The sequence below is a fragment of the Crinia signifera genome, chromosome 1 (assembly GCF_055691185.1).
Source record: "Crinia signifera chromosome 1, ASM5569118v1, whole genome shotgun sequence".
NCBI lineage: Eukaryota > Metazoa > Chordata > Amphibia > Anura > Myobatrachidae > Crinia > Crinia signifera.
Window position 1 is genome coordinate 435,380,198 of NC_139217.1, and position 25,349 is coordinate 435,405,546.

The 25,349-nt window shown below is 46.9% G+C and overlaps 2 protein-coding genes across 4 annotated transcripts in view; one reads left to right on the plus strand and one right to left on the minus strand.

The window, feature by feature from the left end:
- IPO11 (importin 11) overlaps positions 1-494 on the minus strand; it is a 376,178-nt gene extending 375,684 nt beyond the window's left edge. The window contains exon 1 of one of the 2 annotated variants that reach the window (XM_083153175.1): positions 318-494. The gene's annotated coding sequence lies outside the window, so the exon portion shown is untranslated. Of the gene's footprint in view, positions 1-131; positions 270-317 lie in introns of those variants that run through there. The other variant, XM_083153179.1, reaches the window with a different exon arrangement.
- On the plus strand, positions 1-24,856 carry DIMT1 (DIM1 rRNA methyltransferase and ribosome maturation factor). 2 transcript variants are annotated; one of them, XM_083153216.1, is made up of 12 exons: positions 1-529; positions 10,267-10,340; positions 11,411-11,497; positions 13,605-13,666; positions 14,712-14,805; positions 15,398-15,447; positions 16,718-16,841; positions 18,108-18,200; positions 18,592-18,656; positions 20,669-20,732; positions 21,463-21,569; positions 22,417-24,849. In XM_083153216.1, the coding sequence occupies exons 1-12, from the start codon at positions 472-474 to the stop codon at positions 22,457-22,459; spliced, it is 921 nt and encodes a 306-aa protein (XP_083009342.1). In that variant the 5' UTR covers positions 1-471; the 3' UTR covers positions 22,460-24,849. The 2 variants fall into 2 exon arrangements, with proteins under 2 accessions (XP_083009342.1, XP_083009350.1); XM_083153224.1 differs by lacking the exons at positions 1-529; positions 10,267-10,340 and having other exon boundaries at positions 11,444-11,496; positions 13,603-13,666; positions 22,417-24,856.
- Positions 24,857-25,349: the final 493 nt, after the last annotated feature.

Below are 25,349 nucleotides of genomic sequence, written 5' to 3' on the forward strand. Positions count from 1 at the left end.
CATATCAGCTCCCGTGTTTAGCGCACACACTGGTCTATGGGTAAAAGGCGCACCCGATGACAGGGACGGCCCAGCCAGGGCACACTCACTGGCAGCGGCGGCTCAGTCATTACACATGAGGGACCACTCACCTCACTCACTCTCTCTCTCCCACGGCGGGCACCAGTGTGCAGAGGCAGCACGAGAGGAGCCGCTATCGCGAGAGTGGGTGTGCGAGGGGCACGCATGTGTGACGGGCGGTTGTGCCCCGTCTCGTGAAACATTTAACCCGGCAGGGTGTCCCCCATGCCCACCTCCCCTGTGCTCCCCTCACTTACCGACGCGGGACGCACTCCGCACTGTTGTATCTGAGGTGAGAACTACAACTCCCGGCATGCGTTTCTCTGGGTCCGGTGACGTCATCAGGCCGCGCCACCCCAGCTGTCTGTGCTGCACGTTGCTGGCTGCTGCTGTCGTCGGAGTGTTTCCAAGATGCCGAAAGTCAGAGCGGAGAAGAAGAGCCGGAAACACCAGGAGATCAGGAGCCAGGGTGCGTGTACGGTGTGGGCATGGGGCATGTCTGTGGTACAGAGGGGAGTCGGGGTATAGCTCGTGTGTGTGAGGGTATTTGTGTCACAGACAGGGGCTGGCTGGCAACTTTTAGCCTAGGGGGCAAGTCCAGAGCACTGGCCCATAATCAGCCAAGTCACCGCCGGAAGGAATGCTTTTGCGCGCCGTAGGCGCGCCGAAAAATTAGGGGCGTGGCCTATCATAAGGGGCGTTGCCTGTACCATGATTGTATTGTGTACCTGCAGATTGCACATTTTAGCGAACCTTGTAATACCCATTACACATAAAGCCACATGCCGTAATGCCAATTACACATTATGCTGAACACCATGATGCCAGTTACACATTACGCCCAACACTGCGATGCTAATTACTCAATACACCGCACACTGTGATGCTAATTACACATTATGCTGCACACCTTGATGCCCATTACACCCCATACTGTGATGGCAATTACCCAATGCTCCCCACACCGTAATGTCCATTACGCCCCATACCATGATGCCCATTACACCGCACAATGTGATGTCCACAGTGCCAGATATGCCCCCACAGTGCAAGATATTCCGCCACAGTACCAAATACACATATGCCCCCACAGTGCCAGACACAAATGCCGCCACAGTGCCAGATATTCTGCCACAGTGCCAAATACGCATATTCCTCCACAGTGCCAGATATGCCCCCAGAGTGCCAGAGACACATATGCCCCCACAGTGCCAGAGACACATATGCCCCCACAGTGCCAGAGACACATATGCCCCCTCAGTGCCAGAGACACATATTCCCCCACAGTGCCAAAGACACATATGCCCCCACAGTGCCAGATATGCCCCCACAGTGCCAGAGACACATATGCCCCCACAGTGCCAGAGACACATATGCCCCTACAGTGCCAAATACACATATGCCCCCACAGTGCCAGACACATGCCCCCACAGTGCCAGACACATATGCCCCCACAGTGCCAGATACACATATGCCCCCACAGTGCCAGATACACATATGCCCCCACAGTGCCAGATACACATATGCCCCCACAGTGCCAGATATGCCCCCACAGTGCCAAATACACATATGCCCCACAGTGCCAGATACACATATGCCCCCACAGTGCCAGATACACATATGCCCCCACAGTGCCAGATACACATATGCCCCCACAGTGCCAAATACACATATGCCCCACTGTGCCAGATACACATATGCCCCCACAGTGCCAAATACATATATGCCCCCACAGTGCCAGATATGCCTCCCACAGTGCCAGATACACATATGCCCCCACACAGTGCCAGATATGCCCCCACACAGTGCCAGATATGCCCCCACACAGTGCCAGATATGCCCCCACAGTGACAGAAACACATATGCTGGGGTGAGGGAGGGGGGGGGGGGGGGGAGCGCTTACCCACTCGCTAGCTGCGGGCCGTGCTGCGGCTGGATCAGCTTCTCCAGCCCTCCTGCGCTGGCCGCGGCTTCCAGAACACGGCCGCGGCTACAGGAAAATGGCCGCCGGCCTCCTGCACTGAGAACATGTCCTCAGTGCAGGGGGCCGGCGGCCATTTTCCTGTAGCCGCGGCCGTGTTCTGTAAGCCGCGGCCAGTGCAGGAGGGCTGGAGAAGCTGATCCAGCCGCAGCACGGCCCGCAGCCAGTGGGTGGGTAAGCGGCCCGGGGGGCATATGGCACTCTGCCCCCCGGCCCAGCCCGCCCCTGGTCACAGATGGTGTCACGGACCCACCGGTCGCCTGCTCCGATACGTCAATCTGAGCAGCGCCGGCCGTGACTGGGGTTCACTCAGGACACTCGGGTCCTTTCCTTGAGGTACACTGCCACCAGCCAAAACCTGATTTTAGCGCCTGAAACTGCGCAAGGGGCGGCTTGGCTCGCCCCTGACCACACAATACAAGATAACAATGGTAACGTTTTTCAGCCGTTCTCTTCCGAGGCTAATGAGTCTTAGGAACACAGAACCAGAACTGGGAATATGTATTATTTATTCCTAGAAATACTACAGAGCTTTAGAAAATAGTTACAAGATTTTACAATGATTTTAAAAGTACACACGAGTTTTAAATGCAAATTTCAGAAATAAAATAAAAGGAGAAAAAGACAGAACCGTATCCTACAATCCTGAAGTGGGGGGGGTCCTCCACAAGAAATCTCTCGTCGCCTACAGCCTGCTTGCTCGACCCCCAGGTAGTGACTCTGACTATAGGGAGAAGGGTCTTAGTTATACCTTGCAGACTCCCTCATCCCTCCCACCCTTGGGATTCCACTCTTTCCATGCTGAAGGAGTGTGGAAGGTCCCTGGCAATGTACAGTCTGCTGTTTTCAAAGTGATTGATCCTCTTTCCTTGCATAGCAGACCCACTGATAAGAGATGTTAAGGAAGGGGACAAACTCTAACCTCTTCTTCTGGACCATGGTTTATGAGGGGCTCAGATCTTATCTTACATCCTGACTCCGGAGGAGTCCACAGATGTCACACTGAGGAAATACAGGCCTCAAACTTAAACCAGGGTCACCTACAGTTTACATACAAGACATGTCCTGATTCCAATACTTACAGGAGACATAACTATTACACCAATATCAGACATACATTCACCGGACAGATAATCATAACAGGAGGCATACGTTAATTTGATCGATCACCTGATCTGATCGTTACACCTCCCCCTTTTAAAATGGCGCACAGAGGTGGTGACCCACGTCACCATCTCCTCAGTGCGCTATTCACTTCCTCGCCGTGAGAGTCCATCCGCATTACTGTGGTGGGCACCCTTTTTGTGCTGGATGGTAAAAGTGTACTGCTGCAGTATGAGACTCCATCTTAGCAGTTTACCATTATCTCCGGCAACTCTATTCAGAAATACCAATGGGTTGTGATCTGTAATTATTAAAAAGTCACGTCCGTACAGATATGGCTGGAGTTTTTGGAGAGCCCACACAATCGCCAAACACTCCTTCTCCACGGTGGCATAGGCTACTTCTCTGGGAAGCAATTTCTTACTTAAGAACAGGATGGGATGCTCCTCTCCTTTCTCATTGACTTGGCTGAGCACAGCACCTAGCCCATAATTGGAAGCATCAGTCTGCACTACAAACTTCTTTTGGAAATCTGGGGCCTGCAGCACAGGTGACTTAGCTAATGCGGACTTCAGAGCCAAAAATGCCCCCTCGCATTCCTTTGTCCAATTGACCACCTGGGGCAACTTCTTTTTGGTTAAGTCTGTCAGTGGTTTTGCTAGAGTGCTGTAGTGGGGTACAAATTTTCGGTAATACCCAGCAGTACCTAGGAAGGACATGACCTGTTTTTTGGTTGTGGGAGTGGGCCACTCCGTTATAGCCTCTACTTTGCTTAACTCTGGGCGAAGGGTACCACCTCCAACACAGTGGCCCAGGTAGTGTACCTCACCCAGCCCAAGCTGGCATTTCTCTGGTTTAATCGTCAACCCAGCCCCCGTGATTTTACTTAACACACTGTTCAGATGGATCAGGTGCTCTTCCCAGGTCTGACTGAACACCGCAATGTCATCCAGGTAGGCGACGGCATGTGTCTCCTGGCCTTCCAGCAGGTCATTAACCAGGCGCTGAAAGGACGCAGGTGCATTTTTCATTCCAAAGGGCATGACCAGAAACTCAAACAGGCCGAATGGTGTGATAAATGCAGACCGCTCACGGGCCTCCGGTGACAGTGGGATCTGCCAGTATCCTCTACTCAGATCCATGACAGTGATGTAACGTGCCTGGGCCAGCTGATCTAACAGTTCATCTATCCTGGGCATGGGATAGGCATCGAACACAGTGGCATCATTTAACCTTCTATAGTCTACACAGAAGCGGGTGCCCCCACACTTCTTTGGGACCAGTACAACTGGGGCAGCCCAAGCACTGTGAGACCGTTGAATCACCCCCAGCTGCAGCATTTCATCAATTTCCCTCTTCATGGCTTCCAGCACCTCAGGAGAAGCCCGGTATGCTGGCTGCCTGAGGGGGGTCTGACTACCTGTGTTTACATGATGAGTTACCAAGTGTGTTTTTCCAGGCTTCCCTGTGAAATGGGACTTGTAGGGCTGCAGTGTGTCAGTGAGCTGTGCTCGCTGTGCCTCTGTCAGTTTATCACTGAAGTGGGCATCAGACAGGGATCGCCCCTCCTTAGCAGCAGCTGCTAAATCCATCAGGGGGTCAATTCCTTGCTCATTCTCAGGCAAACTACACACAGCAAACACACAAGCCCCCCTTTCGTGATAAGGTTTGAGCATGTTGACATGATACATCTTCTGCCTCTTACGTCCCTCCCCTTTTTCCACAATGTAATTAACATCTTTAATACGTTGTATTACAGTGTAGGGACCCTCCCAGGCAGCCTGCAGCTTGTTCTGTCTCATGGGAACCAGAGCCAATAACTTTTGCCCCACCTCAAAGATACGCTCTCTAGCCTGTCGGTCGTACCATTGTTTTTGCTTGGTCTGTGCAGCCTTCAGGTTGCTCTGTGCCATTTCCATTAGGAACTGCATTTTCTCCCTGAATTGCACCACATAGTGCACCACGGATGTTTCCGGGGTGACCAACTTCCCCTCCCACTCCTGTCTAATCAAATCCAGGGGTCCACGTGCACGGCGCCCATACAGGAGTTCAAAGGGGGAGAAGCCTGTTGATTCTTGAGGCACCTCCCGGTATGCAAACAGGAGGTGCGGCAAGAACCTTTCCCAGTCCCTTCCCTGGGACTCCACAAAGACCCTCAACATCTGTTTTAGGGTACCATTGAAGCGTTCGCAGAGGCCGTTCGTTTGGGGGTGATAGGCAGAGGTGATTAGGTGATCCACCTGCATCCTCTTACAGAGACTCTGCATGAGCTTGGACATGAACTGAGTACCCTGGTCAGTTAGCATCTCCTTTGGGAACCCCACCCTGGAGAAAATGGATATGAGCGCATCCGCCACTTTGTCTGCGCGGATGGAGGAGAGTGCTACAGCTTCAGGGTACCTCGTGGCGTAGTCCACCACAGTGAGAATGTATTGTTTCCCTGTGCTGCTGGGGATAGCGAGGGGCCCCACAAGATCTACACCAACCCGCTCAAAGGGTTCTGCGATAAGTGGTAATGAAATGAGAGGTGCTCGGCCTTGGTCACCGGGCTTCCCAGCTAACTGGCAGGCATGGCAGGAGCGACAGTAATTAGGTACATCGTTCCCCATGTTAGGCCAGAAAAAATTGGGCCTCAAACGAGCTTGAGTTCTTTTCGGATTCATATGTCCGCCTAAGGGAATTTCATGAGCTATTTTCATTAACCCTTCCCTATAAGCCTGTGGAACCACCAGCTGCCTGTTAGGACCTTCATCTTCAGGGTCCTCTGAGGAAGGTGGCTCACGATATAACAGCCCATTTTCTACATAAACTCTGACTGAGCCATTCCCCGTTGGGACCTCCTTGGCTTGCTCTCTGAGAGCGGCCAAGCTGGGATCGGTCTGCTGTTCTGCTTTGAATGCCTCACTTCTGAGCAGCTGATCAGTGTGGGGAAACAAGGCAGGCAAGCCCCCCCCCTCCTCTAGGACAGCATCTGAACTGGAGACTTCTACAGGAGGGGAGGGGGGTGGAGGGGTATCCACTTCCAGGGAGTCCCCTTCCACACAGGCAGGGGTTAAATCACAGCTGTTCTGGGCTGCAGCTCTCCTTGTCTGAACTGCTAACACAGAGATTGGCTCAGTATTCTGTACAACCCCTGATACTGGTGCTTTCGCAACATTATCTGGTAACGATACATCACATAATTCTACCTTAGTACAGGCATTGTGACCCACTTCCCCCCTGTACATTTGCAAAGGGTTAGGTTCTGCTAAACACAAATCTGCAACCTCACATACATTTACATTACGATTGTAAAGCTCAGCAGGGGCCGCCTGAGGGACAGAAGGGTTAGCTAGTAACACAGAGTCAGTACCAACATCACTTTCATTGACATAGGCAGTGTGCATCTTTCCAAGATCAGTCCCCAAAAGCACACCGGCAGGTAGATTGTCCAGCACCCCAACATCACGGATGCCTCTTCCAACCCCCCAATCAAGGTATACCCTGGCCATAGGAACATCAGGGTGGACCCCACTCACCCCCCGTACAGCAATAGTCTTTCCTGGGATGATGTTCTCTGGGCCCACCAATGCTGAATCTATGAGAGTCAGATCTGCACCTGAGTCCAATAGCCCAAGCGCCACCCTTTGTCCTACCTGGACTGGTTGTAGATTGTCCCGGGGTCTCTCCTGGGGTCCTCCTACACACAGGACGGCAGGCATAGGTTTCACGGCTGGGCCCCCCACAGGAGAGTTCCTCTTGGGGCAACGGGAACGGAAGTGCCCCACTTCATCGCAAATAAAACACCTGCGGCTGGTTGCCAAAACAGGTCGTCCACCCACCCCCCCAACAAATGCAGCGGCTGCTGGTTTAGTTGAAGAGGGCTGCTGGGGCGAGTCTCCGGGTCTCCGCTCTCTCCAGCTGACTTGCCCGGGCGTCCCCCAGGTCTTCTTTGCCACAGAAGCCCTGGTGCTGGTGTATTGGTCTGCCAGGGTGGCAGCCTTTTCTGCTGATTCGGGATTCCGGTCCAGGACCCACTCTTTAACCTCAGCTGGGCAGAGTGCGATGAACTGCTCTTGCAGAAATAGGTCCTTCAATTTATCATAGTCCTTTACTTGCAAGCCCTCAACCCACTGATGCAATAGGGTTGACAGTTGTGCTAACAGGCCCCCATAGGTATCAGAGGGGCTGCGCTTTAAGTCTCTGAACTTCTGTCGGTATGCCTCAGGGGTGATGTTGAAACGCTGTAGCAAGGCTTTCTTTATGGCAGTATAATCTCCATCCAGCTCCTGGGGAAGGTCAGCAAATGCATCCAAAGCCTTTCCCCTCAGCCCAGGGGTTAAATAACTTGCCCATTCACTGGGGTCCAGTGCAAACTGCCGGCAAGTCTTTTCGAAACTCCTGAAGAAAGTATCCAGGTCACCATCTTTCTCCAGCACGGGAAATTGGTCATGCCGGGGCTTTTTCCTACCCGGGTTACCAACAGCGCTCTGGCCGCTGAGCCTCACCAGTTCCAACTGGTACTCACGCTCCGCCTGACGCTCTGCAGCCTCTCGCTCGGCTCTGCGCTGCTCAGCCTCTAGCTCGGCTCTGCGCTGCTCAGCCTCTAGCTGCATTAGCTGCACGGCCATTGTGGGGTCCAGGTCCTTCATTTGCCTGACAGCAGTTTGAAGGTAACTCTGCAGTGTAGACTCACTGTTGCCAGCAGGCGCATCTGACCCTGGCAGGGCATCACTTGTGTTGTCTTGTGCCAACTGAGCCCTTGGAGTAGGAGTGTCCCTGGACTGGCTTCCTCCAGCAGCTAGAACCCGATCGGCTTCCATGAGTGCCTTTATCATCAGTTCTTTACTCAGGCCAGACCAAGGGATGTCCCTCCGTACACATATAGTCGCCAGATCATCACTTCTCATCATCCGGTAATCAGACATCCTGAGTCTCACACTTGTCAAATAAAATGATAGTAAAGAAAACAAGAGAAGGGAGGGGAACAGAAATTGCACTCACTGTGTGACTTTTAAAACTATAGTAAAGCTCTGAGTTCTGATTCTGGTGATGTGGGTATTTCTCACAAAATTCTACCCACACTCACTTAAGTTCTTAAAGAGAAAAATGAATTCTCCACCCCACCGCTTGCCACCAAATGTCACGGACCCACTGGTCGCCTGCTCCGATACGTCAATCTGAGCAGCGCCGGCCGTGACTGGGGTTCACTCAGGACACTCGGGTCCTTTCCTTGAGGTACACTGCCACCAGCCAAAACCTGATTTTAGCGCCTGAAACTGCGCAAGGGGCGGCTTGGCTCGCCCCTGACCACACAATACAAGATAACAATGGTAACGTTTTTCAGCCGTTCTCTTCCGAGGCTAATGAGTCTTAGGAACACAGAACCAGAACTGGGAATATGTATTATTTATTCCTAGAAATACTACAGAGCTTTAGAAAATAGTTACAAGATTTTACAATGATTTTAAAAGTACACACGAGTTTTAAATGCAAATTTCAGAAATAAAATAAAAGGAGAAAAAGACAGAACCGTATCCTACAATCCTGAAGTGGGGGGGTCCTCCACAAGAAATCTCTCGTCGCCTACAGCCTGCTTGCTCGACCCCCAGGTAGTGACTCTGACTATAGGGAGAAGGGTCTTAGTTATACCTTGCAGACTCCCTCATCCCTCCCACCCTTGGGATTCCACTCTTTCCATGCTGAAGGAGTGTGGAAGGTCCCTGGCAATGTACAGTCTGCTGTTTTCAAAGTGATTGATCCTCTTTCCTTGCATAGCAGACCCACTGATAAGAGATGTTAAGGAAGGGGACAAACTCTAACCTCTTCTTCTGGACCATGGTTTATGAGGGGCTCAGATCTTATCTTACATCCTGACTCCGGAGGAGTCCACAGATGTCACACTGAGGAAATACAGGCCTCAAACTTAAACCAGGGTCACCTACAGTTTACATACAAGACATGTCCTGATTCCAATACTTACAGGAGACATAACTATTACACCAATATCAGACATACATTCACCGGACAGATAATCATAACAGGAGGCATACGTTAATTTGATCGATCACCTGATCTGATCGTTACAGATGGGAACCGGGGCCTTTATTTACAGATCCTTTTAGCACAGCATATTACATTGTACTCTACAATCAACAACCGTGATAGAACAAACTTGGTAATGGACCGGTAGGAGGTCCCTGTTTACAATCTATAGGGATAATAGGAATACTGAACATGAGCATAGCATCATACCTCCCAAGTAATGATTGTGGATGAGAGATGCAGAGTGGAGTGGTCGAGATGGGAGATATTTTGTGATAAGTAAAGAGATATAAGCTGGTGCAGTGTGGTTAATAGCTTTATATGTGAGTAGAAGTGTTTTATATTGAATACTGTAAGATACAGGCAACCAATGGAGGGACTGGCAGAGCGGATCAGCAGACGATGAGCACCTTTCTAGGAAGATCAGCCTCGCAGCAGCATTTAGAATGGATTGCAGTGGTGAGAGTCTGTTCTTAGGAAGACCAGTTAGGAGACTATTGCAATAATCAATTTAAGATCTAATGAGTGCATGGATAAGAGATGTAGTAGTGTCTTGTGTAAGATACAGTTGAATTTTGGAAATGTTTTTTGGATGCATGTAACATGATAGAGACAGTGTTAATGTGAGGAATAAAGGACAGTCCAGAGTCAAGGATGACACCTAGGCAGCAAGCTTGAGAGGTAGGAGTGATTGTAGTGATAGAGATATCAGGATGGTAACTACTCTTGGCTGGTGGGAATATAATGGGGTATGGGCATAGGGCATGTCTGTAGCACTGAAGGGATCTGGGGACTGTCTTCTGTGTGGCATATATCTGTGGCATAGAGGGGAGTCAAGGTACATATCTTGTGTTGGTGTGGGACATGTCGTTGGCACTGAGGGGAGCCAGTGTATATGTCTTATCTGATCTGACCTGAATGAGGGCCTCTGTCCACTGAAGCAGCTGTGGCCTCATTGTTGCTGATTACACCCAATAGCCCAGTTGGTATACAGTGTAGCCCAGGTGCATACATGAAGTACAACAAATGCTAATTTTATTTTTCATAAAGTGACTCCACTGGTAAAACAGAAACCTTATTTCTTTGCACATGTTTAGGGGTTATGTTCAACACAGGAATCGGCCAGCATATTCTGAAGAACCCTCTTATAGTGAACAGCATTATTGAGAAGGTAAGTCATTGGCTGACATGTTTCATGCTCTGCAATTCTGTTTTTTTTAATGCTGTGTATTTACCAACATAAAACCTAAAATGTAACTACTAACTTATGCAGGGTACACACCAGAACGACAAGGGCACAATCCTATCAATCTAGATCCAATCCCGACCGATTGGATGTAGATTGGGCCTTTTTTGCCTGTTCTGATCCGATACCGATCCGAAGCGCAGCCCCGCGGGTCGTTCAGTCGTTATTCAGATCCTGCCTGCAGCAGGTAGGATCTCAAAAAGAACTTACACCTGGGTGCGGGTCGCGATCGGAACCCACTCACGGTGCACATCGTGAGCGAGTAGTGTGCTCAGTGTGATTGTGAGCCGGTCAGACGACCCGCTCACGATGTGCATCGTGAGCGGGTCGCCCTGGTGTGTACTGGGCATTAGTGTTCATTCTAGCACCCGCCAGCTTTGGAAACCCATGCAGTTCCTGTTCCCTGCCTGGGGTGTCGCTGTCTGCTGTGGTGTTTCTAGCACAGGTCTGGTTTGCACATCAGTGCTGATATACAGACCACACTGTGCTAGAAGCACTACAGCAGACAGCGACACCCCAGGCAGGGAAGAGGAACTGCATGGATTTTCAAAGCTGGCGGGTGCTAGAATTAACACTACAGATGGGGCAGGCCTCTTCCTGGCTGGCGAATCGCCAGAACGTCCCCGCTGGCGATCCGCCATCAGACTGAGACGCGCGTGCGTCTCACGCGCGTCTCAATCTCCGTCGGCGGGGCAACGGGAACCCTGTCCTTCTCCGCCTCAGGGAGACGGACAGGGTTGGGGGGGGTGCAGGCAGGCGGCGGGACCCCAGGTTACCGCCGACAAGCCGGTGGGGACCCGGGGGAGCAGCTGGAAGCGCTGTCAGAAGGGGACGCGCGCGCCTCTCGTGCGCGCGGCCCCTTCTCGCAATCGATATGGCGCTACCAAGATGGGACCTGCTATCCCCTACCAAGATGGGACCTGCCCCATCTGTATAACTAAAAGCTAATTGCTCGTAATCATTCTGAATGTTGTAATATCTCACGTGTATTTCAGGCTGCTATCCGACCAACAGATGTTGTGCTTGAGGTTGGTCCTGGTACTGGAAATATGACCATTAAGTTATTAGAAAAAGCAAAAAAGGTAAGATACTGCTTATTGTGAAATCATGATTTAGAATTCTAAAATTGTTTAGATTTTTCTCTTTCTTTTTGGTTAAATAGTATGCATAATATTATGCAATTATCTATAAAGTATAAAGTGTGCTTTGCACCTCAAATTTATCTACCCAGCCACTTAGAGCCACTTGGAACTATCTTCCATTGCAATTGCCCAATGTTCTATTCCAGGAGTGGCCAAACCTGTCCTCAAGATCTACCAACAGATCATGTATCTCAGGCAATCTGTGGCTCTATAGTAGGAATGAAAGCAGCATGTTTGAAAATGTGGCAGTTAGTAATGACTACAGCTGTGCACCAGCTAGTGGATTTGGAACACATGGACCGTTGGTAGATCTCGAGTACCGGTTTGGCCACCCCTGTTCTATAATGTTGTCCTGCACGTGTAGCTGTGCAGCCCAGGGCTTTACATTAGCACAGTGATATAGAAGACACAATGGGGGTTATTCTGGTTCACTCGCAAAGGCAAATTCCTTCTCAAATGGACAAAACCATGTGCATTGCAGGTGGGGAAGATGTAACTTGTGCAGAGAGAATGACATTTGGGTGGGGTTTTACTTCAAAGTGAGATCTATATTGCAGTGTAAAAATAAAGCAGTAAGGATTTTACCTGCACAGAAACAATATAACTCGCCCAAATCTAATTCTCTCTGCACAAGTTACATCTGCCCCACCTGCAGTGCACATGGTTTTTTCTATTTGAGAAGGAATTTGCCTTTGCGAGTGAACCAGAATAAGGGCCAATAACCAATAGTGAAGCTTTTAAGTAATCTGTAGGTAAGGTGTAACTTACACATGAGGATATGCACTTACAGATGGGGCAGACCTCTTCCTGGCTGGCGAATGGCCAGTACGTCCCCGCTGTCGATCCGCCAGCAGCCTCGCCAGCCGTCAGACAGACGCGTGCGTCTCTCGCGCGTCTCAATCTCCGTCGGCGGGGCGACGGGAACCCTCTCCGTCTCCGCCTCAGGGAGACGGACAGGGTTGGGGGGGTGCGGGCAGGCGGCGGGGACCCAGGGGAGCAGCTGGAAGCGCCGTCGGAAAGGGACGCGGTTGCCTCTCGTGCGCGCGCGTCCCCTTCTCGCAATCGATATGGCGCTGGCGGGGGATGGCGGCTGGCATCGCCATCCCCTGCCAAGATGGGACCTGCCCCATCTGTATGTTGGTATGCTGAAGATGGAGAATACACCTACTGATGTACAACACACCTACTGATGTACAACACAATAAAACGTTTAACAAAAAACTTCTACCGTTTATTTTTAGGGTACTTGTGTAGTTTCACGGCGCCGTGCGTCTGAGTCCCCTTGCGGGGCTCGCTACGCCTGCCACGCTATCTAAAATCAACTCCATGCCAACATGGATAGTGGGGGTATGAACTATCCATGTTGGCATGGAGTTAAGTTAGTTTATTTTAGATAGTTGTGCCGAGCGGAGAAGCCGGAAGTAGCACGGCGCCGTGAAACTACACAAGTACCATTTTTAGAATTCAAAAGGGAACTGATTTGTGCCTATTTAAAGATAACCTATTACCATTCAGTTTTATTATGTTCCATAAAACCAAATCACATCACTCGGGATGCAGTTAGAATCCCGGCGGTCAAAATCCCGACGCTGGAATCCCTACCGCCGAAATCAATAGAGGGAAAATAAATTAGTGTGGAGAGCCCGCAGGGGGGGGGGGGGGTCCCCTCCCCCTGTTGGGATTTTGACCGCCGGGATTTCGTACCAATCCCCATCACTCGTATAGTTTTTTTAAACCTTAATAACTCCGTCATGGCGTCTTATTGCTACTACAGTGATTTATTTTATTTTGCACAAAGTACTTTTCTTTTTTTTCAGTTGTATATGTTGAGTTATACCTTGCACAACATAATTAAGCTAAAAGGAAGTATATGTTATACTAATGGTTTAGGACAGGAATTCTACATCAAGAACAAACTGAAAACCTTTTGATTATATCATCTTTTACAGTGCTCAGGAATTATAATGTAATGAAAATAAAGACATTCTTATTCAGTCATACGGTAATGGAACTCCTTTTCTGTTTTATTTTGCTCTCTTTCTGTTAGGTTGTTGCTTGTGAACTGGACACGCGTCTTGTCGCTGAGCTTCAGAAACGAGTACAAGGCTCGTAAGTAGAGACGCTGCTAGATCCGGGAGAAAAATATAACTGTATGATAGTGCATATCATAATCAATGGGACCCCACAAATAGAAATGGGGTGTGGAGGGCACTCATTTGGGTGGATGGTATTGAGTGAAAATCCAGTCGCTTTCTTTCTTGAGGGGATTTTCTATAACTTTGCACCCATGTATCCCGAGTTTCTTTTTTCTAAACCGTGGACTGTCATATCCTCCCCTGTTGTTGATGTGAACTTCATAAAATCTGTAGCTGCTTTGCGTATGGTCCCAACGTGTTCCAGTATTCTTTGCTACAGTGGTCTGGTTGTTATTACCACCTATTGCTTATCACAGCCACATGTGATGCAATCAATTACACCTTCTGTCAGGCAATTGAAATAATCCTGAGTTTTGTGTGTTACTCCTAATGGACCAGATTCTCTAAACTTCAAAAGTGATAAAATGGAGAGTGATAAACAGCCAGCCAATCAGCTCCTACCTGCCATGTCAGACTGTGATTGAAAAATGTCAGGCAGTAGCTGATTGGCTGGCTGTTTATCACTCTCCATTTTATCCCTTTTGAAGCTTAGAGAATCTGGCCCAATATGTTTACCTCAAAATCAGTTATGTGGATGAATTTGCATCTGCCGCAGGGGTAGGTCCCAACAGCAACATTTTTCTTAGGGGCTTTGAGAAGTGACTTTGTACTAGGTGATCCTTCAGAATTCTGGATCTACGCCAGCTCAGAGATGGATAAATTGTCAGCAGTGTAAACCTCAAATACACGTTTGGTTATCCTATTCCTTCCTACGAGTGTATATATACTGTACCGAGCATTGTAAATGCAGGAGTGTGTCCGGAACAACACATCAGCCAAACCATAGTGTGAAGCCTGAAGTCCTCCCTAAACGTTCTCCTGGGGTGTTCTTGTGTCATCGGGGCAGGTAGAAAAACTTCCATATAAGCTAAATAAGTTCTCTTCCTAGCACTTATAAGGATATTGCATGTGCAGACTGAAATACAAAGCATTTATGTTCCGTGTGTTCTCTCTCACAGAGCTGTTGCAAGTAAACTTCAAGTCATGGTTGGTGATGTTCTGAAGACGGATCTGCCTTTTTTTGACCTCTGTGTGGCGAATTTACCTTACCAGGTACTGTATATCCTGATGGTGGCCGATTTACCTTACCGGGCACCGTATATCCAGATGGTGGCTAGTTTACCTTACCAGGAACCATTCTTCCAGATGGTGGCCTGATAGAGTTAGCCGCAATATGCCAAATGTAGCAAGAGCCCTGGCGTGAGTGAGCTGTGGTTTAAATTTGCATCTTTTTTGCAAAGCATAACCGCTTTGTCTTTACCAAAGGCACAAGGCTTTCACTTTAACCGCACAGGATTTCATTTTAAATATGTAAAAAGTCAGAACGGAAGTTGGCATAAACAAAAAACACCAGCCATTGTTGATACATCTTGGCCCTTTGTAAACCATTTCAGAATCCATAACATAGATTTCAGCAAGATGCAAAAATTGATCGAAAGAAACTGCGCAAAACAAATCACACAGGATGGGCATACGAAAAGAGGCATTTAGGCGTGACTAGCATCTGTACCTTACTGAGTACTATACATCCAGACAGAGGCCTTGTTTTCTTAATTGGCAAGCTGCTTTCATTAATTATTCTGTCAGATCTTTGACAATTCTTATACATACATTCATTAATCTAGACTCGTATCTTTTATTTTAGATTTCCTCTCCATTTGTTTTCAAACTGCTACTTCACAGACCCTTTTTTAGGTAAGTTACCTGCTCATGTGAAGACGAGGAGTTATTTATATACTATTCGGAGTCCCCTGAATGAACTCTAAAGCTGAGTACACACTATATGATGTGTGTACCCAGCGAGATCACTGGAATCTGTACTCAACAGTGTTTCCGGCAGCCCTGCTGCATTTCGCAGCATGGTCCTCACTCTGTGGTCCTGCCTGTAGGGGCAATGGAGGATGTACTTGACGATGGGCAGGAGTGCGACATAGCGGGTACACACTGGACGATATGAACATTTTGTCATTCTACCCATTGGAATCATCAAAATCGTTCAAAATATCATCTAGTGTGTACCCAGCTTAATGGTAATTGCAAACCTATTATTAGTATTTTGCCTGGAAGTGGGTCTTAATGTTGTAAACTTTTGCTCACCTACATTAGGGTGAGTGTAGCAATGTGTGGCGTTAATTTGGGCAGAAAAAAAAAGTGCATTACTACTGCAAGCATCACCGCTAATTGAATCAGTCCTTGATGTGATTTTTGTGTTTGTCATTATGGGGTTATTCAATTGTCCAGGATAAATTTTCACACAAAAACAGCCATTGCGATTTTTGCCTAATGTCCCGCTTCTGACTATTCGATTAAACCCTGAGAAAGCACATACAAAATCCCTGATAACTTGCCGGTATTGGGGAAAATTGAGTAGCCCTGGGCCAATTTGACGTTACCGACAAAATAAATCGTACATTGCACAGAATCTGCTTTGGCATGACCTTACTATTTGGGGCACATAGTAATCCTAGCTCCTGTTCTAGATACTTATACATGTACATTTAGCTGCTATAGGGAAACTATGTGGAGATTCTAGGAGGGTCCTGCTGGGGACCACTGTATTAAGGGTTGGGTACAGGATCCTGGCACTTACCATGCTGGTGGTCAGAAGACAGACAGCGGCATGCCTGTAGTCATTATACATACTCGCTGGGTGTCTGGATCCTAACACTATCAATCGGGATCCTGGCGCCACTATTCTCGCCGGTGTCTGGATACTGGCACCAGTATCTCAACTGCCGCCATCCCAAGTGCCAAGGTGCCAACTCCATCCTATATATATTCTAGCGGTAGCATATTGTAATATGACACTCAGAAGAGCAACTGCTTAGACTCGAACGAGTCATTGTTCTGCAAACGGAACATTACCATAGTTCTATTACAGTGGTTTTGCACTGTCATTTGTCCTGTATTCCCAATGACGTTTGCTGCTGTTTTTGCTAATCGGCTTTCTGTCTCCGTGTCCCAGGTGTGCCGTGCTCATGTTCCAAAGAGAATTCGCTATGCGTCTGGTAGCCAAACCAGGAGACAAATTATACTGTCGGCTGTCCATTAACACGCAGCTGCTGGCTCGTGTCGACCATCTCATGAAAGTAAGCAGGTTCTTATGTTGGCGGCCATGTTAGTTTTCGAACTGATGATGACAATCGGCGACCACTTTTAATTGGCTGAATGCTTCTCAGTCCCTCCTACTTATGCTAGTACTTCAGTCTCCTTGTTGCTGCACTCTATCCACATTACTACAGGGAGCTAAGCAAGCATTACACAACAATACAGCATAGTTCCTGTCTGTTTTTTATTTTAGTTTTTTAATTGGAAGGATGACGTGCGTGTATTTGTGTCTCGGTATAATTTTCTTTTACATGTCTCCTGTGACTTTGGGCCTGATTCAACATGGATTGTTAATTAGAGAAAAAGCAGCTACCTGCGATCAAAAAGAAAGAAAAAACGCCTTGGTACATCTGTGTTGTTTTTTTTTTTTTTTTTAACCACACCCAGAAAACTCCCATGTTTCCGCTCATAAAAGCCGACTTCCCGCTAGTTGAACTGTGACTACTGTGCGTTCGCGTTTTCGGTTCCAGTTTTCATGTCCGCATGTGCTCTGCAGTTCATAAGCAGTCATTCGATAATAACCGATTCGCAAATTCCATAATTCGCTATCCATGCAAAATCAGGCCATTTATTAGGTACTCCTAACTGTCCTGTACTATATCAGGGTGGGGGGGGTTCAACTCCAGTCATCAAGTACAGTCATCAAGTACCTGCAGCAGGTCAGGTCATGTTTTGTGGATTTCTTTACACATGCACAAGTGAGCTAAGCTGTCTTGCTGAGTCAGTCATTGTCACACCAGCTCCAGACAGGCAGCCTCAAAACATTAACCATTGGAAAACTTGATTATTGAGAAACTTTTTACTATATTATTTGTGTGTCTTATAATTAGCATTACTCCGATCGCTCTGAAGCCACTTTTGTTCTGGTGTAGACCAGGTGCATTTCTGTTCTCTTCATTTTAGGTCTGTGATATTAGGGATATATGTATTAAAACTTAGACTAATTTTTTCCCAACTTGTGGCTAACTTTTCTGAGTCAACAATGATGCAAAGTTTAAATGTTTACCTCTGTCCTATTGTTACTACAGATGTGTCCTCATACTTTGGCATTCATGGGGTGGGATGGTGGGGAAGGAGGAGCGCATATGCACATTCCTGCTATCCAATAACTAACATGGGCACACTGGGAGGTGCGATTTTAAACGCTGCATAACGCAGTAACAAAGAATGAGGTCTCCTTATGACATCTCTGGGGACAAATGGCAAAAGTTCTCTAATATGACACTCTATTCTAAAATGTATTACAGGTCGGAAAGAACAATTTCAGACCCCCTCCAAAAGTGGAGTCTAGTGTTGTGCGAATAGAGCCTAAAAATCCTCCACCACCCATCAACTTTCAGGTAAGATATATTGATATAGATCGTGGCCCTAATCCAGTGTCCAACAACTTACTGTGTAGTGACTTACTACAGTGAGAGCAGTTATTACTAATGCGTATGTATGTTAGGGAGGACATATACTCACAGGTGCATTGTCTTATGCCCATAGTCTGACCCATAGTAACTGTGTAGGTTCATGGTTACTAGCTTCTGCTTCTTAGTTTGGTTTAATGAAGCCCGCATACAGGGGTGGTTGATCTACGTCCAGCTACAGGTGGTCGTATCTTATCCACGTGCACCATATATGCACTTTATCCTCCTCTAGTTCTTTGTGTGTAATAAAAATAGAAACCGGATCTAAATGTGTTCTAATTTCTCTATCTTTCTCCCCCACATCGGAACTCCCCACCAGGAATGGGACGGCTTAGTACGGATTGCCTTCGTAAGGAAAAACAAAACCCTTGCTGCAGCATTTAAGTAAGTACCAGCCTTACACCAGGAATAGTGCAGTGACGACATTGAAAAGAGCTGATGTTAGAATCTTTTTAGTGTATGTCCTGGATGTGTAGAACACACAGTTAAGGGACATTTACACAATGGGCGGTATTCAATGAGAATACCTGTGAGGTGCAGCGAATCCTTTTTAGGATTCGCTGCACATTCGCCACGTTCCGGAGCCTGCGGGCTCCGGTATTCAACGTGTCAGGGGCTCGCTGCCCCTGACTGGCGAATATGAGCTCCTGCGGCGAATGCCGCAGGGAGCCTGAGGACGGTGGCAGGCAGAGAGATGGAAGTATCTCTGCCTGCCCCAGAATGTTTGTGGGGGTTAGGTGGGCTCCCCGGGTGCCAGGCAGCACAGGCTGCCCCCCGGGGGTGCCAGCAGGGGACCTATATTCACTATACCCGATCGTAACGATCTGGTGCAGTGAATATATGAATATGTAATGCTCGGCTCCGGCGCCCCCTGCTGGCTGCTGTGTTAAAAAAAAATATATATATATTTTTTTTAAATTAAATATATATTCATGTGCTTACAGCACATGAATAAAAGTAGCATGCCCCTCCTCAGAATAAAATTCCTGATTTTTTGACACCAAATGTAAAAAACAAAACACTTTATTTTAAAAGTTGACATTCCACTTCTCCATAAAAAGATAGCGATTGCTACTCGGTGAATCATGGCGAAAAAAACCTTGAAATGTATTCGCCATGTGGTCATTGAATAGGGTGATTCACCGTTTTAGTCAAAAATTCGCCAAACAGCACAAATTCGCCATAAAAACCTGGCGAATCAGCCTCATTGAATACCGCCCAATGTGATGCTCAACAAATTCTAGTTGGTTTTTGCAATTTCTGCAATGAAAGCAGCTGCGTATGGCACAGTTCTCTTCCCATGAACCAGTTTTAGTGTCCCTGGTTACGTTGGTATAGGCCATGACCAGCATGGGCATTTGTGTTTGTCTCATTCTGCCATCCTGGCATCTTCTCATGAGTGGATTGCTGCACACTAGAGAAGTCTCCCTGCTGAAATGGTTAGATCTGACCATTGCATACACATACAGAGCCTTGGGAGGAAATAAGGGGTTTGTGCAGATACAAAGCCGCATGACCATCTTTTGCTTGCAGTTTACAGTATGGTGGATGGCACTGCCACCAGTTCATAGTAAGCCCAAATTTGGCTTCACTCTCAGTGCTGAAATCTGTATACAGACTAGCCCAGTTTGTGAAATGAATCAATTAGTATTAAGCCAGAGGCTCCTCTACCCTACAGAAGCCCATGAACTGCAGGAGGATCGCCAAGGCCCTTCATCAAGAGAGAGTAGTTCACACGTGGCCTTGTGACATCATGGAGGCAACAGAAGGATGTGCTAAGACTGGCCATAGTTGGGCCATAGACCGCATGGCTTAGTACAGGCTCACAGTAGGATATTACAGTGCGGCCTCTCCTCCCATAGCTGAACGCCTCTTCCATCTACTCTGGCATCTCGGGAGTTCCAGTCTGTGGAGTCTAGTCCCCCTGACTCTCCCTGTCATTCCTGTGTATAGGCTGCCAGATTTGAGGGGTGGCAGGTTGCCAGGGATTACTGAAGGTCTCCTCCTTGAATTGTGTGTTCCCAACTCCTGGGAACTGGGTTATGGTGTGGTACCTGGCCCTTCTCTCCGCATGCTCCCAGACTGTGAGTGTGGAAGTGCAGAATACAGGATGGCACTCCTGTATGCAGCATCAACAGTTAAAAAAAGACAGATGCCAAACCTGCCCATTTGCTTATGCATCATTACCTGCCCAGTTCTCAGTGGGGAGAACAATTCAACTACTGTGCCCTGCTGACTGCAGATGTTTTGTGTCATTTGTAAACCTATAACATAGAGAATTGCCTTAATCTGAGAGAACTATGATCTACAGTTTATGTTGCTGATTAAAACAAGGTAAATTGCAGGTTCATATAAAATACATGTATTTTATAATATTATTGTTCTGTTCTTTTAAGATCCGGTGCAGTCCAGGAGCTGCTGGAGAAAAATTACAGGATACACTGCTCTCTTCATAATATTGTAAGTACACAAGGTAGAAAATGGTAACAAGGATCGGTGGTGCCTTATCTTTCACGAAATGCCATGCACTTGCTATGTCCCTAGTATTAGTCATTGTCCTGTCAAGTAGTAGAATGAATGCCTTCATGACGGGTGCTTGGGTGTCCAGCGCCCCCTGTACACATAGGGGTGTATTCAATGACTCTTGTGAGCTGTCACAGCTCGCATGGTCAGTATTCCACTGGCCCCCTGCACACACCATTTCCACATCGCTAGGTTTTTGTAGCGAGGGGGAAACGGCGTGTGCGGCCGCTAAAACAGCGGGCTCCCTACATTAGCTGTGAGCCACACTGTTTGGGGGAATCCTTGCCGTTGTCTGACAGCGAGGGTTCCCCCGAAACGTAGCATAGGTTGAACGGCCATTGTGAGTCGTTTTCAGCGGTCAACGCCGTTTAACCCCCTCTCCGGCTGCATTGAATACAGCCCATAGCAGTTGCACATTCTCTGCCCATATTTAGAGAGGGAGGGGAGGAGGGCAGGTACTAGAGGAGGGGAGGTATCGATGCTAGGGAGATGGGGGGGGTGGCGTTTGGGAAACTCTGGACCCAGGGCCTATCGACACCTGTAATCAAGTTCCCCCAGCAGGCAGAAATACTCACAAGATGACCTGAGGCCTACGGTTGAGAATCACTTGATTAGCCCATTTGTATGATGATTATATTTTATACATGTTTATTTTCTTTTTGCATAGGCAATCGAAGAAAGCTTCAGTATAGCAGCCAAAATTGAAAAGATTCTTGGAGACGCTGGCTTCAGTGAAAAACGTGCACGTACTATGGACATTGACGACTTCATTAGGTAACTTGGTTTATTTTGGATCTGATGGCTTTAGATCTTTATATTTTTCCGTAGGACAAATGTGTAATATGACCAGCATCTTTACTAGGGAGTAGGTATTAAAGGGTAAGAGCCTAGGATGTCAGGTTGAATATGATACCCCGCTATGTAGGATGAATCTAACCAAAGGAGCTACACAAGATCATACAAGCTTTCTGATCCATTGAAAACCTGATTTAACACTCTTGATTGATTTTTTTTTTTTTTTTTTTTTTTAACACTCCAAAGTACATATGGCTGGTACAGTGATTCTTGGGCAATGAGCCAGAAGAAGATTAAAAATCTGTTGAGATGTAGACAAGCTAGGGCTAGCCACTTGTGTGACCATGTTGGTGTTTGTGGTGCCACTCCTAACCTACAACCATATCTCACAATGGGGCATATGTATTAAGCCTGGGGGATATTGCACCAGCCAATCAACTCCCAACTGTCATATTTTAAACACAGCTGGTTGGCTGGTGCATTATCTCTTTGCCAGGCTTAATACATCTGCCCCAATGCCTTCACCTGCATAAGGGTACCATCATCATAGTACTCTCCGGATTAGCCTTCAGAGTAGTGTGAGATATAACACCTGCAGTACTAAGCCTCTACATCAATGGTAGTCGTGCCTGTCTGGTTCCTCAATTCCTATTAATAATAAATATGATAGGACTAAATGACTCTACATTCCTATTTATACATGGAACCCTTAGAGGGGTCTGAGAAACAAATGTAAAAAATACAGTTCCACTGTAAACTGACCTATCCTTCATTTCATACAGTTTGGTTATCTAACCTGGCGTGTGTCCTCGTTGCTTTCTCATAGGTTACTTCATGGATTTAATGCAGATGGAATACACTTCTCATAGAAGACACAGAGACTTTTCCACTTTGCCTACTTAGAAACTCAAATTTTGGGATATTAGATTACGTCAAAGATTAGGAGATACCAACCTGTATCCTGATCATACACACTGTGTGGATATGGTATGACCTGCTGCAGAATATGGCATGAGGACAACACCAAATGAAGCTTTATCCTTGTAATAAGTTTTGTATAAAACCTATGGACAGAAACTATGCACCAATAATGTTCTAGTATCATCCAGTACTGGATTCTAGGTCACCTGCTACAGACTATTGGTTGGTCTTCTGCTGACATCAATGAATTCTTCTTATCTGTAAACTATATAAATCCTTTTCTCTTGCTCTGTAAATGCTGAGTTTGGGGGGGGGGGGGGGGGGCACAGTAAGTTACCAAAGCGAATGGATCCTCCAATTGTTAATATGGAGTGATAGTCTAGCAATAACATATTGGGCAATATTCAATGAGGCTGATTTGCCAGGTTTTTATGGCGATTTTGTGCTGTAAGGCGAATTTCTGACTAAAACGGTGAATCAGCCTATTCAATGACCAGATGGCGAATACATTTCAAGGTTTTTTTTGCCATGATTCACCGAGTAGCAATGGCTATCTTTTTATGGTGAAGTGGAAGGTGAACTTTTAAAATAAAGTGTTTTGTTTTTTACAATTGGTGTAAAAAAAATCAGGAATTTTATTCTGAGGACGGGCATGCTATTTGTATTCATGTGCTGTAAGCACATGAATATATATTTAATTTAAAAAAAAAAAATATATATATATAAATTTTTTTTTTACACAGACCAGCCAGCAGGGGGCTGGAGCCAAGCCGCTCATTAGATATTCATATATTCACTTCACCCGATCATTACATATTCATGATCGGGTGTAGTGAATATACCCGGTCCCCTGCTGGCACCCCCGGGGGGCAGCCTGTGCTGCCTGGCTCCCAGGGAACCCACCTCCCCCCACAAACGTTCTGGGGCAGGCAGGGAGACTTCCATCTCCCTGCCTGCCACCGTCCTCAGGCTCCCTGCGGCGTTCGCCGCAGGAGCTCATATTTGACGTTCAGGGGCAGCGAGCCCCTGACTCGTTGAATACCTGAGCCGGCGAGGCTCCGGAATGTGGCGAATGTGCAGCGAATCCTGTCGCCGGTATTCACATTGAATACCGCCCATTGTGTATAGAAAGAGACTTTTAGCCTTCAGATGATGTTTACCCAGTGCCTGATGAACCAATAGGCTGGTGACAACTGAGGAATAAAATTAAGGCCAAATTTATTTCATGCTTGTTAGCTATCACTTGTCCCGATGTCCTGTAATGGGGACCATTACCAACTTTATGTACATTGTGCTACAGCACCAGCTTGAAAGCCTAAAGCCAAAGTCTCTTTCACACGCTACGCGCCAGTTGTATAACCTTCATTATGTACACAAGGGCAGTATAAAGGGTGAGTCCCTGAATGCCCCTACAGGTGTGTTTACCAATATTACAAGGGGAGCTACATGTGTATTAGCCATGGACACCTGGAATGCTTGATTATACTCTGAAGCTACAGATGCCTCTTCTCCAGAACAACGGTTCATCTGTTTGGCTAGTACTGCATAAACCTAGGTCCTGATTCAGGGGTGGAAAACGTGTCACATGCAAATGGAAGATGTATGTCTGCATACGTGTCAGTTGCACTGGACAAGGATCCCAAAGGTCAGCACTCGGAGGTGCAGAGTGACTATCACCACACGTTCCTGGAAGGTAACAGGCGGCTGCCCAGACAAGGGCTTGTCTCAGCAGCAGTTGCATCTAACTCCACAACTGCACACACAGAACAGTGTTCAGTCAAAGAAACTGTGCCTGCCATGGGGTTAGTGCACATTTCAAGGGTGCGTCTATAGTTACAGACACGTTAGCATTGCTGCAAGTGGGTGTCTCACACTGAAGAGAATCCACCATGGCATTATTAGCATAAATATATGGCTGCAGCAAAATATGTAGATGATTCGGCCTCAGAGTCAGGAAATCACTGATGCGATTCCTCTCTGTTCACAGCAATGGTTTCACAGTAAGAGCCATTGGTTCCAACTCTTCCTTACAGCACCGTTCTATTCTTTATCAAATGGCTATACGAGTCTTTTTCAAAGGAAAAGAGCAGATTCACCCTCATGGTAAACTCAAAATATTCAGCATGGCAAAATCTAAATCCTACAAACGGATGAGCACAATCATTTAATATTCAGTTAATAAAACACATTCTACCATTATACCTTAAGGACTTTTTCATTTGTTCAACTTCATAATCACTTGTCTGCTTAAATGCTTCTGAACCAATGTATTCTTTAGCTTTAATAATCCTTCCAAGTCAATCTTCATTGTTTACAGTATCCCTTATATCACCTGTTCCTTAATAAGAATTTATTCTAGATCATTATAACAGCTTCTGACTATCCTTTTATAACAAGTAGATTCCAAAATGTTTCTATAAGGTCCTAATTATAAACTACAAAACATCACGTGGATCTGATCGTATATTTATCCTAGAACTTGAAATAAGCATCTAGCCTCAGACATAAAGCAGATACTCAAACTATTTTGAATAACCTAAAGCTTTAATCTAATGAGTCTGTTGGAATTCAAAGTTTGCAGTTTAGAATATCAAATTCTAAATGCATTGTTTTCTCACTAACCTCACCTCGAAATGTTGTCAGTGGTTCCCAAACATCCTGGTCAAAAAAATCAGCATTTGTTCAAAGCAACCCTAGCCAAAAAGTTTCTTATGGATAAATAAAAAAATATATAAATTGTGCTTAACTGTCACCCTCAGGTTCAGTTATGTCAGTGGTTCTCAACCTCAGTCCTCAGGACCCCCCCCAGCAGTGCACGTTTTCCAGGTCTCCACACAG